At 39.3% G+C, this 15,814-nt stretch overlaps 1 protein-coding gene across 1 annotated transcript; it reads right to left on the bottom strand.

The window, feature by feature from the left end:
- Positions 1-4,119: 4,119 nt before the first annotated feature.
- natd1 (protein NATD1) lies at positions 4,120-12,033 on the bottom strand. Its single transcript, XM_061232558.1, has 3 exons — positions 11,781-12,033; positions 9,781-9,899; positions 4,120-4,312 (listed from the first exon to the last, which is right to left on the bottom strand). Exons 1-3 carry the CDS (start codon positions 11,875-11,877, stop codon positions 4,196-4,198), a joined length of 333 nt encoding a protein of 110 aa, XP_061088542.1. The 5' UTR covers positions 11,878-12,033; the 3' UTR covers positions 4,120-4,195.
- Positions 12,034-15,814: the final 3,781 nt, after the last annotated feature.

Genomic DNA, 15,814 nt, shown 5'->3' with positions numbered 1-15,814 from the left:
CAACTCCAGGAAGTTCCAACACTGCATATCTTGGATTTTCCTCCTTTTCTGTGTTGGTAGAGATATAAAATTCCTGAAAACTTGAGCTTATATTTAGTTTTCCCGGTAGAGCCATTGAAAGTGTCCCAATAAAAAAACTTCCCAGAATTGCTCAACTTCACACATGTCAATTTCCCCACCCACAGTCATGGACACATTCTGGTCTGCTCCACTGGATTCTGCATCCACCATTTCTCCGGTGTTGACCTCATGATGGATATTGACATCCCCACTCCTGACCCTAAACATGAATGTACCATTACCTTCCATAATGTAAAGGCCATCGATCCCTCCTCTTTGTTTGCTAGTTTCTCCTGAGAAGCCCTCCACCACAGTTTGGCGTCATTTTATCCTGCCCTTTCATTCGACATTCATGTGAATCTCATAGTCAGCATTTTTTACATTTACAAAACATTGCTCATCTCCATTCATTCCGCAGTTACATTACCAATGACAGCAAATGAGCAAGCGCCTGTGGCAGCGATCCATGCCCAAACTATAACACCCCCACCATGTTTCACAGATGCTTTCGTTCCTGGGCAGTTCCTTTTAGCCTCCACACTTTCTGATCTGTTGGGCAGGTGTTTTAATTATCCACAAATTACATGTGACAGTCTGCACTTTAACCACGGTCAAAATACTTACGGCCCTCACTGTAGATCATAGTGGTTTGTCTTACAGTTTCCCCATACATATGGATTATGTAACAGGGTGAGAGATTGTCTCAATACAAAAGAGAATGTACAGGTTACAGTGTAAACATGCTACTCTGAGTGAAGGGAATCTCTCCACATACATTATCTGCTCATAGTGTAATGGTTTGTCTTCATTTAGTGTTTTATTTGGTAATCTGTTCTTCTCAGTTTTTAAAACCATCTTTTAGATCTTAATCACTTGGACCATGGCATATATATTAAAATTGTGATCACTGGTATGGAGAACCTTGCTACATACAGCGACTGTTTCGGCAGTTGGAAAATATGAGCCCAAACAAGTGTAGATTAAAGAGATGTGTCCAAAACTGTTTTGTAATTGAAGGACACTTATGCCAGCATCCCACTGAAAATGTGTTGCACATTCCTTTTTAAGTAATAATTGTACGTATCCCAGTTTAAAATTGTTTGATCATATAGTCCCCATTGCTGTGATTGTCATGAGTGTCTCTCATGTTTGATCATCCATTTTGCCCCTTGTCAATACAAAATAAAATTTTAAGTGCTTTTGCTCAAAGAAGAGATGGAAGTTATTAATTTATGCTATCATTTTTGTTGTGTGCTAATAACATGCAAATATCTGTTGTTGTGGTTTTTATTCAATAAAATCAGTTAAAAACATTCATCTTTTCTTCTTCTTTTTTTACACAAGGGTACATTCATTCTGAAAGTGTGGGTTCTTATTTTAGTTCCATGCTAACTGTCTTATGCAAGACATTTTATAGATTTGTCAATAGCACAAAACTATTGTAGGTTTTAAAGCCATTCTGTCTGCATCACTTCATCTGTCAGGGTACTTGTGTCCTGATTTGAAAAGTTCCCAATTGTGATCCATTGAGGTGATGGTCATTGGTAATGACTCTGCAGCATTCAGCTCTGCAGAAATGTAAGTTTTACAGACAAGGGAAACCTGGCCCATTGCTGCAGTGCTGGATCATAGGAAATAGTTTCAACTGAAAATCTGATTAAATTATCATTTTGGCAGAAGAATAAGGTATTACACACCCAATCCCTGGAGGCAAAAAGCTGCTGAACAAGCTGCCTGAAGTGTATGTTCACTTTTATAGACTTTTATAAACAAAACTTGCAATATGGGTGCACTGCCATATAAAGTATTATGATATGTTTAGCATGTTTTTTTGGTTTATAGAAAAAAACAATATGGAAAAACCTGTTTGAGGTCTAACTACCATTTTTGACAGGACCAGTTCCCTTGTCAGTGCATGAGCTATATTTGTTGATGAAACCCCTTGAAAGTGTCTTTCTAAAGAAATGTACAGAGTGATAAAGAGTGGCAAGCCTGTGGTTACAGTACCATGGACAATATAGCTATTAATAATTTTTAAAATGACCAATAGTTTCATCTTTTAATAGTTACATTTGTGGTATGTTGTGTCAGTCACATACTTTAAACATTTTTTGGGGGGGGGGGATTTCAAATATTGGCAGTCATTACAACATATAGGACCAATTTAGATACATCACAACTTTCCCTCTATTCAGTACAAGCAGGAAGCCACTTGGAAACAAATTAAAAAAGGTCTGGGACATGCAACAGGTTACTTGTCTCAGGTGACTGACTGGACATGTTTCATGGAGTTAACAGTTCATTATGAGCTGGCACCCTTGTTGCTCTGCATACAAAAGGACCTTTGCACACGTTTCTATGTAGAAGCTATTACCCACCATTTTAAAAACCTAAGAATGAGAACATCCTGCTCTAGTTTGAGTGAGAAATGTATGATTTTCTAATGTTCATCATTGCTGTTTTTCTGAGGAGTGCAATCCATCCCTGCCACATGGCAGATGCCACAGTAGTGCTATATTTGAGAGGTGAGAAAGTCAATCTCTGCAGGGCAGAGAAACACATATCTGCAGGCCTGGAACATGTGGGAGAGTCCTCCGTCATTTCATTTTAACCCCCACTCACCAGCCTCCATTTAGATTTTTTACATTTTTAACAAACTGAAATGTGCACAATAAAAGAAATCCAAACTTCACAACAAAACAGAAGTCGGGAATAGATAAACTTTTAATAAAAAAAACCGAAGAAACAAAAAACAAAAAAAACAAAACAAAAAAAAAGAAATAAGTTGTCAGAAAGGTTTTAGGCATAGAGCAGGTTCATTGAAGTCTGAAGTGTAAGTGTACTCCTTCTGGAGTCTGAGTGTCCACTGCAGACAGGCTCTGTATGACAGGTGAGGAGACAGCCTCAGCTTGAGAGTGAGCTGGCATTTGATATGCTGCACAGACGCTCCCCCACCCCCTCACCCTATACAGAAACCTCACAGGCATGAGCCAGCAGTCAGTGTTGAGACAAATGTACTCTTGATTACTGGTCATGTTCATGAATCAAACCTTGCCGACACAGCCAGGTAAGATTTGATGCATTTAGAAGACATGTCTTTTGTCTTGCATCTTGTGTTACAGGACGTTGAAGGTTCTGGTTAATACAGCCCAGTCATTATGTATTGTGCCGTTTCAAGCGTATAAATAAGGACACTCAACTGCCTCTAGATTGCTCGACTGAACCACCTGAATACACACAGAATTCATCGGTCGACTAGAAATGTAACAGACATACGAGTTTATAGCGTTAACTGAGAAATTCCTGGATTTCATACTCCTCCAACTGTGACCCAGACAATGTCCTGGAGCTAGGCTTCTGCGATCTGTATGGCCAGGCACTGACAGATCAGGTGACATTGCAGGCTGCTAATCCCCGCCGCACGACTTGATTAGCGTCCAGGTGACTGTAAAAATAGGTCCTGGTGTCTCAGCACCCAGCGGCTGGAATCCCAAGGTGCCCAGAGAGAACAACAAACCTTCTTGGGTGTCTTGAGTGACATGATAGACTACCTCCCAGGTCATACAGGTCCTCCGGCTGCCAATAAAGAAAGCTGGCCTGCTCCCTTGTGGGAGCCAGAGCGCAGACACAGAGCTTCGACTCTGCTGCGATGCTATCTCGGGTAATACCAGCCTGTTGGTGACGTTTATGTGAGGTGCTCCAGCACAGGGCAGGCTCCTGCACCATAGAGAGGAATCATTTAGCCCTTAGGGAAAAGAACGGGTCTCTTCTGCTTTCCGCATGTCCTGAAAAGAAGATGCCGGCAGGCATACGAGCCACTTTCACCCTTGCCTTTGCATGATGCTGGTGAGAAATGATGAGATAAACATAAGGCAGAAGGCCACCCTTAATCTTGGATATCTCTCCAGTGTGTTCGAGGAGCTTGGGTAGTTACATAAATGAGGTCAGGGGATGTCCTGCGCCTGAGAGCGCATTCTCCCCTTTTCAAAAGACAGCTTCCCCCATCCCTCCCCACACTACGGACCACCCTCACCCGCCCACCCGCCCTAAACCCACTCAGATCTGTGTCCAAGCCCAGAGAAGCAGGCTCTTCTCCCTGTCCCACCCTCTCTCTCTCTCCCTCCCTCTCATGGTATCAGTGAAGGACCCGTTCCAGGTACTGCGGCTGAGGGTTCTCCTTAACGTATTTCTGGATGTACCAGCATGTAAGATGGGCTTTCAAATCCTCTTCAACCACAAAGTCCATGGCAGCCTGAAACACAGAAGCAGCAGTATTGAGCAGAATAATCATCATCAGTGAAGATAACTGAGCCAGCCACACAGCTGAAAGTTCTTTGTATATATCTATACAAAGGAAGCGACTGAACACACCTGACAAATTAGAAACACCTGTTAATGTTTGATTAGAAATCTAAAACTGTGGAATGTAGAGCCAAATCAAGACATAAACCATGCCTTTGTCCCAAACATTATGGAGCTCACAGTATTTTGGCAAAAATCTTTGTGAGCAAAAAATAAACACTCAGCAGTCATGTCTTCTTTCATTGCACAAATCCTGGTGACAGAGCAGAAATTAAGCTACGTTTAGTTAAGACAGTATGGCGTACTGCATGACTTTTAGATTGAATTATATACTGCTTCATATTGAGAATTAAGCACTCTTGTATCCCTGAAACAACATCCTGTAGTCATGGAATGTCTGGTAAAACTGAAATATAGGTTGTTGGCCCAAATTCCATCAGAAACAATGTCTGACATTACATTACACATTAATGATGTCTCTGTGGCTTTACGTGATACGTGTCTCTTTTGAAACACATAAAAAAAAACACTTCCAGGCTTTCTTTCACTTGAAGAATATAGCCAAATTAGGAAAACTTTGTCAGTACATGATGCTTTTGTTACATCCAGATTGGATTATTGTAATGCCCTCTTGTCAGGATGTGCCAAAGTCCCTACAGCTCATTCAAAATGCAGCTGCTCATATTCTAAGTAGAACAAAAGGCTTTGAGCACATTACCCCAGTATTAGCATCTCTCCATTGGCTACCCGTTAAATTTCGTATTGATTTCAAAGTATTCTTCCTCACATTTAAGGCCTCCTTCACTCTTACATTCATCCACGACCTCTTCGTTACCAAAGTGCAGGATTTCCCATCCCTCTCGTTCCGAGAGAGGGTAGATGTACTGTAGGCAGTAGAGCCTTTTCCTATCGATCGCCACTTCGGTGGAACAATTTATCCACTGAAATTTGCGGAGCAGAAGACCAACAAGTTTGAAAAATAAGTCTAATAAATACCTAATAAAGCACTCACTGAGTGTATACATATAATACTGTCATTAAACTCACTGTTTGCCCAGTGATGGCCAGAATGAGATAACCAGAACCGGGCTCAGAAGGGGAGCCTAAGGTTTTCCCTTGCCACTGTCGCCCGAGACTTGCTCTGAGGGGGTCTCAGCCCTGGGCTCTTTGTAAAGCTGCTTTGTGGTGATTTGTGTTGTAAGCAGCACTGTACAAATCAAATTGAATTGAATGTGCTCAATGGCAAACCTCTCCTGCAAGCTCCTAAACAAATACATTTGTATTCTTCTTTTAACCGTTTGCCATTTTATCATGATGCAAAATCATTCTGAAGCATATTTCAACCATGATCTTTCATATCTGACATGACTACCATGAACTTTGACTGCCAGTGATACTCAAATCTGAGGTCTTTCGCTTTTAGCATCATCGACGCACTGGCTGAGACATTCCATTCTCAATGAACAGGATAGACATACACAAACAGTACTAACACTATTAAATATTGTCATAGATGATAAATGAGGAGAAAATGAAGAGCCCCAGTAGTACACATCTTACAACTGATGAACTATCCTACAAAATACAATTTCCCATCATCACAGGCCTGATGGTTGTTAGTTGGCCAAGCCACAGAAACACAAACCTGATGTGTGGTCTCCCTGAGGTGGCAGGTTTGTCATCTGCTGATTCATATACCAATGCATTAGATGCTGTTTCAGTTGAAAAACTCCCTTCTCTATGAAGAGTTTCTACTAAGCCAGATGATGTTTCCTTTAAAGTCAAACGATCCAATTATTTGCTTATACTTGGTCATTTTTATTCACAAATACTGTACGTCTTCACTATGCCTTTTGACTGCCAGTCAAAAGACTTTTCCTTTAATGCAATTTAACTTTTCATCACAGCCAAGAGAACCACTCCTGCCTGCTGCCACAGGGGCCGTGACTTCTGGTGAGTTATTACAGGGAGGTGTGAGAAACGGAAAATAAAACACCTCTCCGAACACTTAGCGAAAGCTTGTTCTGAGGATGTTAATCTATTCGGAATTGTTTTTTTATGGTTCTGGTTGTCAGCATAAACCTACATAAATCAACTTCAATTAATTTTCTGATGTCAAATTGGGGATACAATACTTAATACTGAACTACCAAGAATTAAATTACTGCTGCCACAAGCTGTCACTTTAAATTAGACTGTTTCTATGGAGACATCAAGCCAAAATCCTTTGATCCATCTCTTTTGAAATCATTTGACACCATCTGACCATGAAGCCCCTTGCCAGCTACAATATTAATGCAGACAAGCAATCAATAATTTAAATATGCTCATCTCAAATGGCAAAATAAAAAGACTGATTTATTCTCCTGCAGTTCTGGCCTAAAAATAGTTTCATTAGGGCAAGTGACACTGCACAGATTTAAATTTCCTGCTGGCATTTGCATAGCAGGCTGGGAACTGTTAACATCACCCAGCCTGTCTAGAAACTGTAGAAAGAAACTTTTCAATAGAGTGCCAATGTGTACTTTCACTGTGTGAAAGTCAGTATTCTGAATTATACTATTGCATTAGTAATATGATGAGTTTCATTACGACCATTTAAATATTATGTATTCGTTCTGCAGAAAAAGCAAGCACAGAAAAAAAACCTGGTAGTAAGGCGTACGGCCCCACAGCACCAGCCCATCTGGTAGCAGTATATATAACATGCTGTCAACAGAGGAACCTGCATCAATATTTGTATAGAGAGAAGAGAAGAAAGACATTCCCGGGCTTCCAGGGAGTAGAGGAATCCAAGGACACACTGACTCTTTTAATTACACAGTTTATGTTAAAGCTGACCCTGATGTGTCGCTCAACCTGATTCCGGTTTGCAGGAGTCGTACAGAGTTGATGCTGAAAACTCTCTCCGCTCGAGGACCAAAGTGCTGAGCTCAAGCCAAGCAGCCATAGGGGAGACGCACTTAAAATTCTAGCCTATACTGTGTCACCTTACTGAAAACACCTCTCAAATTCTGCACTGCAAGCAAATCTTACAACATGTCCAACAGTCTCTTCAAGTAATGCATATAAGATTTGGAAATTCAGAAAAACACATGCAATATATATATTTTTAAATACATGCAGGGATGATGGCCACGCAATTAATTTAGTTGCTCCCAATCAGCATACTTCATTTGAGGTATACTTCTGTGTCAGTAATCCTTAGCTGCTTACAAATATGGAATGCATAATACTGCCACATCAAATTTTCCAACAGTGCTAGTGGCTTCTCTTGTTCACACAAACCACGACTATCCGTTATTTTAACATGTTGACAGCATTAGCGCATGAGGGTGCCAGCAATTGTTGTCTGAACAAGCGGCTACATCAAATACTCATGAAGTGCTAAGGAACAGATGGAAGTAGGTCTAGAGCATCACCAAGCCCTATACAGTCCTGAGGAGGTACAAGTTTATCAACTTTGTAGTTTGTTGACCACTGAGCTGGCTAATAATAATACACATACATCTACAGGAACTTTTAAATCTTTTGTATAACTACTATATGAAAATGGAAGTGTGATCGTAAAGGCATATAAACTACTGTGTAGCTGGTTAGTATGGTATTGCTGTTTTTGGTGTACAGGCTCTGTAAAATTTCACAGAAGTAAAGAACAATGTAGTTAAATGGATGTCTCTTGAAAGAGCAAGTTGAATTGTACATGCTTGATTCATTAATGTAATAGCTTTCTTGTCACTGACTTCAAACCACATTTTGTGTTAATGTTAAGTCCATAACATTCTGGACTGGAGTATGGCTGCATATGTGAAAAAGGGCTGACAATCATACCTGCCCCCTAGTGGGACTCCCCCTAATGGTGGTACAATCATGAATCAACACACCCCCCTAAAAGAATGACACCCAAAGAACCAATCAGCATTTCTAGGTCAGAACTGTAAGAAAAGTGAACGGGAGAAACTGGTTTGCAAAGGAATCAGTGAACACAACAAGGAACACAACAGTGAAGGATCTGAAAGAACTGCAGGACCTGGCCGATCGTACGTGAACAGCAGGCAGTCTGCAAGGTCAGCCGCCCTGTTGTTATTGTTTCAGCGCATAGCTAAATAACTTTTCATACATACAACTTTTCATCTGCTACAGTGTGCAGACTTTAGCAATGTCTGCTCATTGCGTCGACGGATGCAATGAACAGAGCCCCAACATTTATTCAACAAACTTGCAATGTTTCATCTGAAATCTTTGTCAGGTCAAACAGAAAAATATGGTTTGCCAGCAAATAGTGTATTTTTTGGTCTATAGCCATATTGGTATATTTTTTCATATTCATTAATATTTGCCTGATAATGTCAAATACTGTGTTATTTTTTATTAAAATTAAAATAATAAAAAAAAAGAAAAGTAATAAAGAAAACATAAAGAAGATCAAACTTATAATCAGCTTTCAAAATTCCATAAAAAGCACAAACTTGTAATAGCTCTATAACTAAATGCTGTGAGCTCACATTGGTTTAAAAAGATTGCAAATTAAAGATTTTAAAAGAAAGTGTGTCGGCCGACTACTTTAAAGGTTTATAGCTAGCAAAATGAATGATGTATTCTTTCAAATTTAAAAGAAATATATCAAAATATCTTTGATATTAAGAAAAATATTACTGTGTTTATCCTATTGAATGATAGGATTATGTCCGAACAGTGAGAACATTGGGAATATTGTGACATATGGGCAAAAACCAGGATTGGTTGCTCCTGATCAACACATATGACTCATAGCCAGATGACACTCCAGTCTGTTGTGACTCCATGAATTTTACTACTATGCCAAAAAACCAAGCAGGTGGTATCAGTTATCTGCAGACTGTAGAGAATGCTATCCGTTTCCACTGGCCTCTTGAACAACAATTCTCATTATCGGGAGGGCAGAATCTCTCTGGTATGCGCAAATTAATAAAATAGTTCAATCATTAACCCAAAGAAAACCTGACAAGCAGGATTTTTAATCAAGGTTACAAATTATTTATGATCAGTTCAACATTCAGTCAGTCCTAGTCCTAGTGAGCTAAGGCATGGTCACTGGTTCCGACAGTATTTTCTTGTACTCTTCCAGAACACAGCTTTACTTCCCTGAAGAAACAATGGTCATGCTGGATTAAGCTGTGTTTGACACGGTTTTAGCTGGTCGACTAACTGACCAGCCAATAGTCAGCTAGTCCTTCAGTTTGGCCAGCAGCTTAATCTTAGCCAGATCAACCACAGACCAAATTTGACCAGCCAAAGACTAGCTTTGGCCATCTTATAATCAGCTGGTCTTAGCCAGAATTTTCAGCAGAGCTTGCAATAAATCAAATAAATAATCCCCCCTATGTTAAGCATTATAGTACTTGGTTTTTAAATGATTTTGGTGCAGTCTGAATGTACCTTTGCTAAGTGTTTAGCAATCCCTCTTCCTCTGTATGCATCTGGCACCTCTGTATGTTGCAGGTCCACTGTTCTCTTGCCCACATATTCGTACAACAGCACTGCACGGTCATGGGAGCCTGGAGGAGACAAGGAGTAACATCTTTTTCAGTTCTGTGAACCTATGTGAGAAAAATGAGATGAGCCTCCAATCACACCTATTTTGTCAACTAAAGCTGGGTAAGGGAAGATTTGCTGAGCTGTTAATATCATGTATCCTTTCAGTGTTGTGTTAGAGAATACTTTCAGCACACATACGATTTAGAGTTATTGAGAAAGTAAATGCACAGTAAACACGAAAGACAATATGTCAACATACATTTCTAATGCTATTGAGTGCAGACATTAAAGGTTATTGGATAATGAATGAACGGTGACGGTGCATGGTGTCCAGTTTTCACAGCGCCCTGCAATCAGTGCGTGTTCCTCTTTCAGATTGCCCAATAGGTTTTGTCTACAGGTGGAAATGTAGGGAACACAATTATTGTGGGATGTCAATCACAGTCATCTACGGAAATTGGAACATACGTGGAAGGGGTCTGCTGGGAGAACTGGAGAGAGAGAGAAAAAAAGAAAAAGAAAAAAAACGTCGTTCGTTTACTCCTCCTTCCTTACAGCGCTGGCTAGGTAACTTGGCTAACGTTAACACTCGATGTTGGCAACATTCACATTTGCTAGTTGTCCTTCATGGCCACAACACATTCAATTGTTAACGTTAGCTAGCTCACACGGTCAGTCATGTCTTTATAGAGGTAAAGTTTAAATGTTAAAGTTATCTGAAACTTTTGCGAATTCAATAAACTGAATTATTTCCATTAACTATAGCTAGCTAATCTAAATGATATCATCAGCTAGCACAGCTAACGTTGTTACTAGTGGGATTTTCTCCGTAAGTTTGTCTACTTCATCTTGGGGATAACGTTTAGTTAGCTAGCTAACAGTTACACTTCAACAGCATAAAATTAAATAGTCCTGTCAGTTTCAAACGGAAACTAGCATTTTGTAAGAGCTAGTCTAGCTAAAGAAATCTAATTTTAAGTTAGTTAGCTAGCTACCCAACGTTACAATAGAAGGCCATTCGTCTAGGTATAGAAACTGACAACTTCCAAAATACTTGGGTTATAATAGTGGGTTCTTTAAAATAGTTAGTGCCTAACTAACTAGCTCGTCAACTACAGTTAGCTAAAGTCACACTGTCCAAAATAGTCTAGCTAGTCTAACACATTTTAGCGGGCTATACCAAGCCAGTTAATTTGTTTGTAAATAGTCAGTTAGCCTAACTGGTTAGCAAGCTAAACCGGGATGTAATGCACGTCTAACAATCAGTGTTAGATTGCGCTGGCTAACTAGCTAACGTTAGCCAACTTACAGAAATCAAACTAGCGAACAGGTCTAGCCACTAATTTACTAGGGTAAATTACTATAGACTAAGCAAAATTACAAGTTAAAATAAACTTTTTCTAATCAACAAAAAGAAAGCAAAACTACGTTTTACAAGCTAGCTAACGTTACGATAGCTCGCTTAACTAACCAGCTAGTTCGCTAAACTAACGTTAGCTACCTATCTAAGCTAACATACCCAACGTAGCCATTTGTTTCAGCTAGCCAGCTAACAGACTAGGCGGAAGTAAAAGGAATGAAAAGTATAGCTAAAACAATGAGAACATTTCAGTTCGTGTCAAAATGTTTGTCATAACGTATACATCATGAAATGCTGTTGCATCGCTGAGAGACCGCTTGCCAACTAGCAAACAAGCGTTTAACGTTACTATCAAAGGATCAGTAACATGTGAACAAAATTAGAAACCCCATAGAAGCTAGCTCGACAGCAGCGTTCCAGATAGCTAGCACTACTAGACAACAGCTAGCTAACAGTGGCAGTATAGATTCAAAAGAAGGTGGGGGAGCTTGGAGGGGGGGCTACAAGAAAGTACATTTAAACCTCGTTTTCTGTACTTTACCGTTTAATCTAACTGTGAACTGTCGTCGTTTTCGGTCGTGCTCCACTGTGATCGGTGTGTTGACTTCGAGGACATTAATCTGTGCTGCCTGTGCCATGTTTTTCTTTTTCAGTGTTGACAAAATTTGCGGCGTGATGATCACTGAGCAATGGTGAAGGTAGACGAATAACAGCAGAGCGAATTCATGGTATACGCCGCAAACTGACAGGGTGGACTGAACCACACATAGCTCAACCCTAGAAAATCAGCTGTAGGATCACATGGCGAAGACTAACCAATGAACAACCCGGCAGAATGTTTTGATACGCTGCATTTTATCTTTAAAGGGGCAGAATCTTTAAAGACAGAATTGCGTTTCATCATTTAGGCATACAATACAGGTATGTTAACAGATTTTCAAACATTAGCATGGGGGTGTATAGATTTTTCTTTATTTTATTACCATTACTCGATGCAGCGAGTTAAATTAATCGTCCTTTTTCCGGAACCCAATTTAACGTCTGCGCTTATAGGCATTCTGTCAGACGTGTTCTGAATGACAAATTCGACTCTGAGAGCAGCCGTACAGTACGTCACCAACAAACTGTTTAACTGTCAGAAAAGTAGCTGCATTGTTGCCGTATATCTGAACAAAATGCAAATGTGGTATATCAAAACAATAACAATTATTGTAAATAAACTGAAACAAAGTGAAAGTGGCAACACAGTTGTACTTAATTTAGTTATTCTCAGTTTAAAGGAACTATAATTCCATCACCTCATTCCAGTTAAATATACCACTTAGCGCTGTAAGGACAATAAAAGGGCAATAATCATAAAAAAAAACTAAAACATATGGAATGGTTGCAAGCATGCCTGGAAGAGGATGCAAGTGCACGTTCCCATGACAGTGAGGAAGATGGTGATGGATTGCAGAGACTGCATCTTGGGGTCACCAAGTCTCAAAAACAATAATAAAATGACACCTCCATACCAACAAACTATTTGGAAGGGTGGCACAGAGTCAGCCCTTACTGAGCACAATAAACAAAACCAAGCATTTGTAGTTTGCCAGACGTCCTTGTATTTATGACTGGAAAAGAGTGTCTATCTATCTATCTATCTATCTATCTATCTAGTGTGCTTAAGATAAAATAAAATAAAATTGTCCTTTCAGAAACGGCAAGAATAATCTGAAGTAAAAAACGATTGAACAATTAAACACTTTATTATTCGATAAACGCGGACATGAGCTTCATTCCAGTAGATGTGTGTAAATTGACTGATATGTACAGTTGAGGTCAACAAACTAAATTAAGTTGTCACATTACAATATGTGCCACAATGAGCTGAATTCATACCACTGTTCACTTAGTAGCAAACAACATTTTTTTTCCTAATAATGGGTATGTTAACATTGATTGACGGTCAATAAATCTGAAGCATTCAATAAAATCTATATTTAGGCCTACTTTGTTCAAGCCAGCCAATCACTCAAATTTCTGAAGCCTATTTTTATGCTGCATGCTTAACTTAAGCTAGTGAAGTTAACTCAGTGCGCTCAATCAATTGCTCCTTCCTTTTTTATTCATTGCTCCCCAGCTAGTTGGCAAGCAAAACCTTCCTTACTTTACAAAATGCAGTCTCTTGTTGTAAACTGCCCGCAAAAATGTTTTATCCATTTAATTTTTAGGAGCCATTGAAAGGTGCTGTTCACAGAATGCAGTGCTGCTTTTCACACATATTTTTATTATTTGGGACTGGAAAACCCTCACATGTACACATATTTTCTGTACCTGTATGAGGAAAAGTGTTGGAGTCAATCTTAATTGTGAAGCAACTGAATGATTTGTGTTGTCTTACAAACAAGACTAATGCCTAATGGTTTACGCTTGTATGTTGAACTATACCATAAAACAGGTAATGGCATAGGAACCTACTGTGCACAGGCTGGTCTGATATTGGTCTACCAAGTCCTTTAACTTCCACTCAGTCCGACACACGATTATTGATCAGCCTGCTCAATTTAAGGCCATTCACATGCTCACTCACTCACTCTGGTCATAAAACCATTCAAGAAAAAATGAGAACTGTTATACTGGTGACAATTGAACAATGAACTGTTAACATTTTTTATTTGTGTTTGGTGATCATTCCTATAAAAGTGATGTAAAAATGTATGATGAAATTTGGTATTTTTCAGCCAGGGACAAAAACAAGCAGAAACATGCTAATCACAAGTTACTGAATGAAAACTATTGGACTAGCCAGACATTAATATTAGTGACATATCCCCAGAAAGATGAATTGATTAGATGAGTGTGTAGGTGTTTTGCTCACTTTCGGTTACTTTCTGGGAGAGGTATTGTGCTACACAAATTAAATGTTTTGGATATAGACGTGTGATTAGTTAGTGTTTCTGGTGGGTATTTGATGATGCAGCATCCTGCATACTGCTGTAAAGTGGCAAGTGGCTGTAAAGAAATGCAATGATACAGCTTGATGAATCATCAAAAAGTGTGACTATTTGGAATCATTTTCCAATTAAACCATCAGGTCTGCTATCACCTGGAAGAGGTTTTGTTGGGCCAGGAGGGGCCTTTCCGCCCTCTAGACCAATATAGAAATCCAGAGCACCAGCAAACTGATGGGGACACTGTCCCATGGAAAATATCATCAATTGAATGATAAACCAAGGTCCTGACTCATGGGAGGTGTTAATAGTGTGTCCTGGTCAAGTACCCACAAAACTGACCTTCAACCCCTTGCCACCTGATTATCTCCTACATCTGATTGGCTAAAACACTTACCAACACTTATTGCCCAAATAGCCACTCCAAAAGATAACTGACTTCTCAGTTAGCCTTCCCAGTAAAATTAATAAATATTATTGCCCCTGAGTGCATATGGCATGAGATAGGCACATACAGTACTGTACACTCTATGGTAAGCAGTGTTTGGATAGTTAACTTTGGTCACTTTTGCTCTGTTTGTTTGTTTGTTTGTTTAAAAAATAAATAAATAAATAAATAAATAAAATAAAAGGCCCTTGTCCTTATCTTTGTTGTACAGGTAGCAGTTGAAATTGTACTTCCCTCTAGGGTCTTACAGCGAACTTATCCCTGGTTATGGGTATGCACTTTGTTGTACGTCGCTCTGGATAAGAGCGTCTGCCAAATGCCAATAATGTAATGTAATGTAATGGTGTTTATATGACCAAACATATTTTCATGATGCAGGAAAAGTAAGTCCTTACTATGTCTAGACATGCTGCATGTCCCTGCAAGCTGCCCCACCCCTTAGGATGGCCTTAAGTATTCAAATACCAATGAGTTTTATACTTATTTGTTTGTGAGTGCAAAACACCTGTGAATCATTTTCTTTGTTTTTCAAGATTGTTTTAAAAAACATGTTATTTATGCAAGGTTCATATTATTTTTTTATTTTATGAGGCAGTAATAACCCCGTATATAGGTAAAATTAGGTCAAAATGGTGAAATGATTGGCTTCAAGAAAGAGACAACATCAAATGTCATAGCTGCAGCAGTTGTTATGGGTTGCTGAGGATTAATTCTGCTCAGTACATTGTTGTCAGTTATGGCCATAATCACTGGCTCAGCACAAAATGCAAGCACAACAACAGGGGCAATTACCTCCACAAGCACAAAAACGTCTCAAATTTGTGCACAATGCAGGCAAGCACAAGCAGGTAAGTCAACTGCAAGACACATGAGTGATGAGAAACTATATTTATCATGAATAACAGTAAAAAAATATTCAATCTTATTTTTGCTAAATACAACATTGGTATTATTGATTTTTATAACACAATTTGACACAGCCATAACACAGCAAAATGTAAATGGTTTGATCTGCATTTGGCGGCTGTGTATGTGTGTGTATATGATTAACTAACCTCAATGAGAAGAGGGTACTAATGGCTGGTTCCGAAGCACATGCTGACATGAATGTACATCATTACACAGATGGATATATTTATGAAAGATATGAACGCTAAGAAACACGTGGGAAGTTCATGAATTTGTTAAATACGT

This window comes from Conger conger, chromosome 2 (genome assembly GCF_963514075.1).
Source record: "Conger conger chromosome 2, fConCon1.1, whole genome shotgun sequence".
Lineage (NCBI taxonomy): Eukaryota > Metazoa > Chordata > Actinopteri > Anguilliformes > Congridae > Conger > Conger conger.
This window is presented reverse-complemented; position numbering and strand designations above follow the sequence as displayed.

Excerpts from the sequence above, each read along its gene's own strand:
- natd1 (XM_061232558.1), bottom strand. The coding sequence starts at position 11,877 with ATGGCACAGGCAGCACAGATTAATGTCCTCGAAGTCAACACACCGATC. Across the intron at positions 9,900-11,780 it reads GTTCACAGTTAGATTAAACG|GCTCCCATGACCGTGCAGTG; the intron begins GTAAAGTACAGA and ends TGTCTCCTCCAG. Across the intron at positions 4,313-9,780 it reads TTGCTAAACACTTAGCAAAG|GCTGCCATGGACTTTGTGGT; the intron begins GTACATTCAGAC and ends TCTGTGTTTCAG.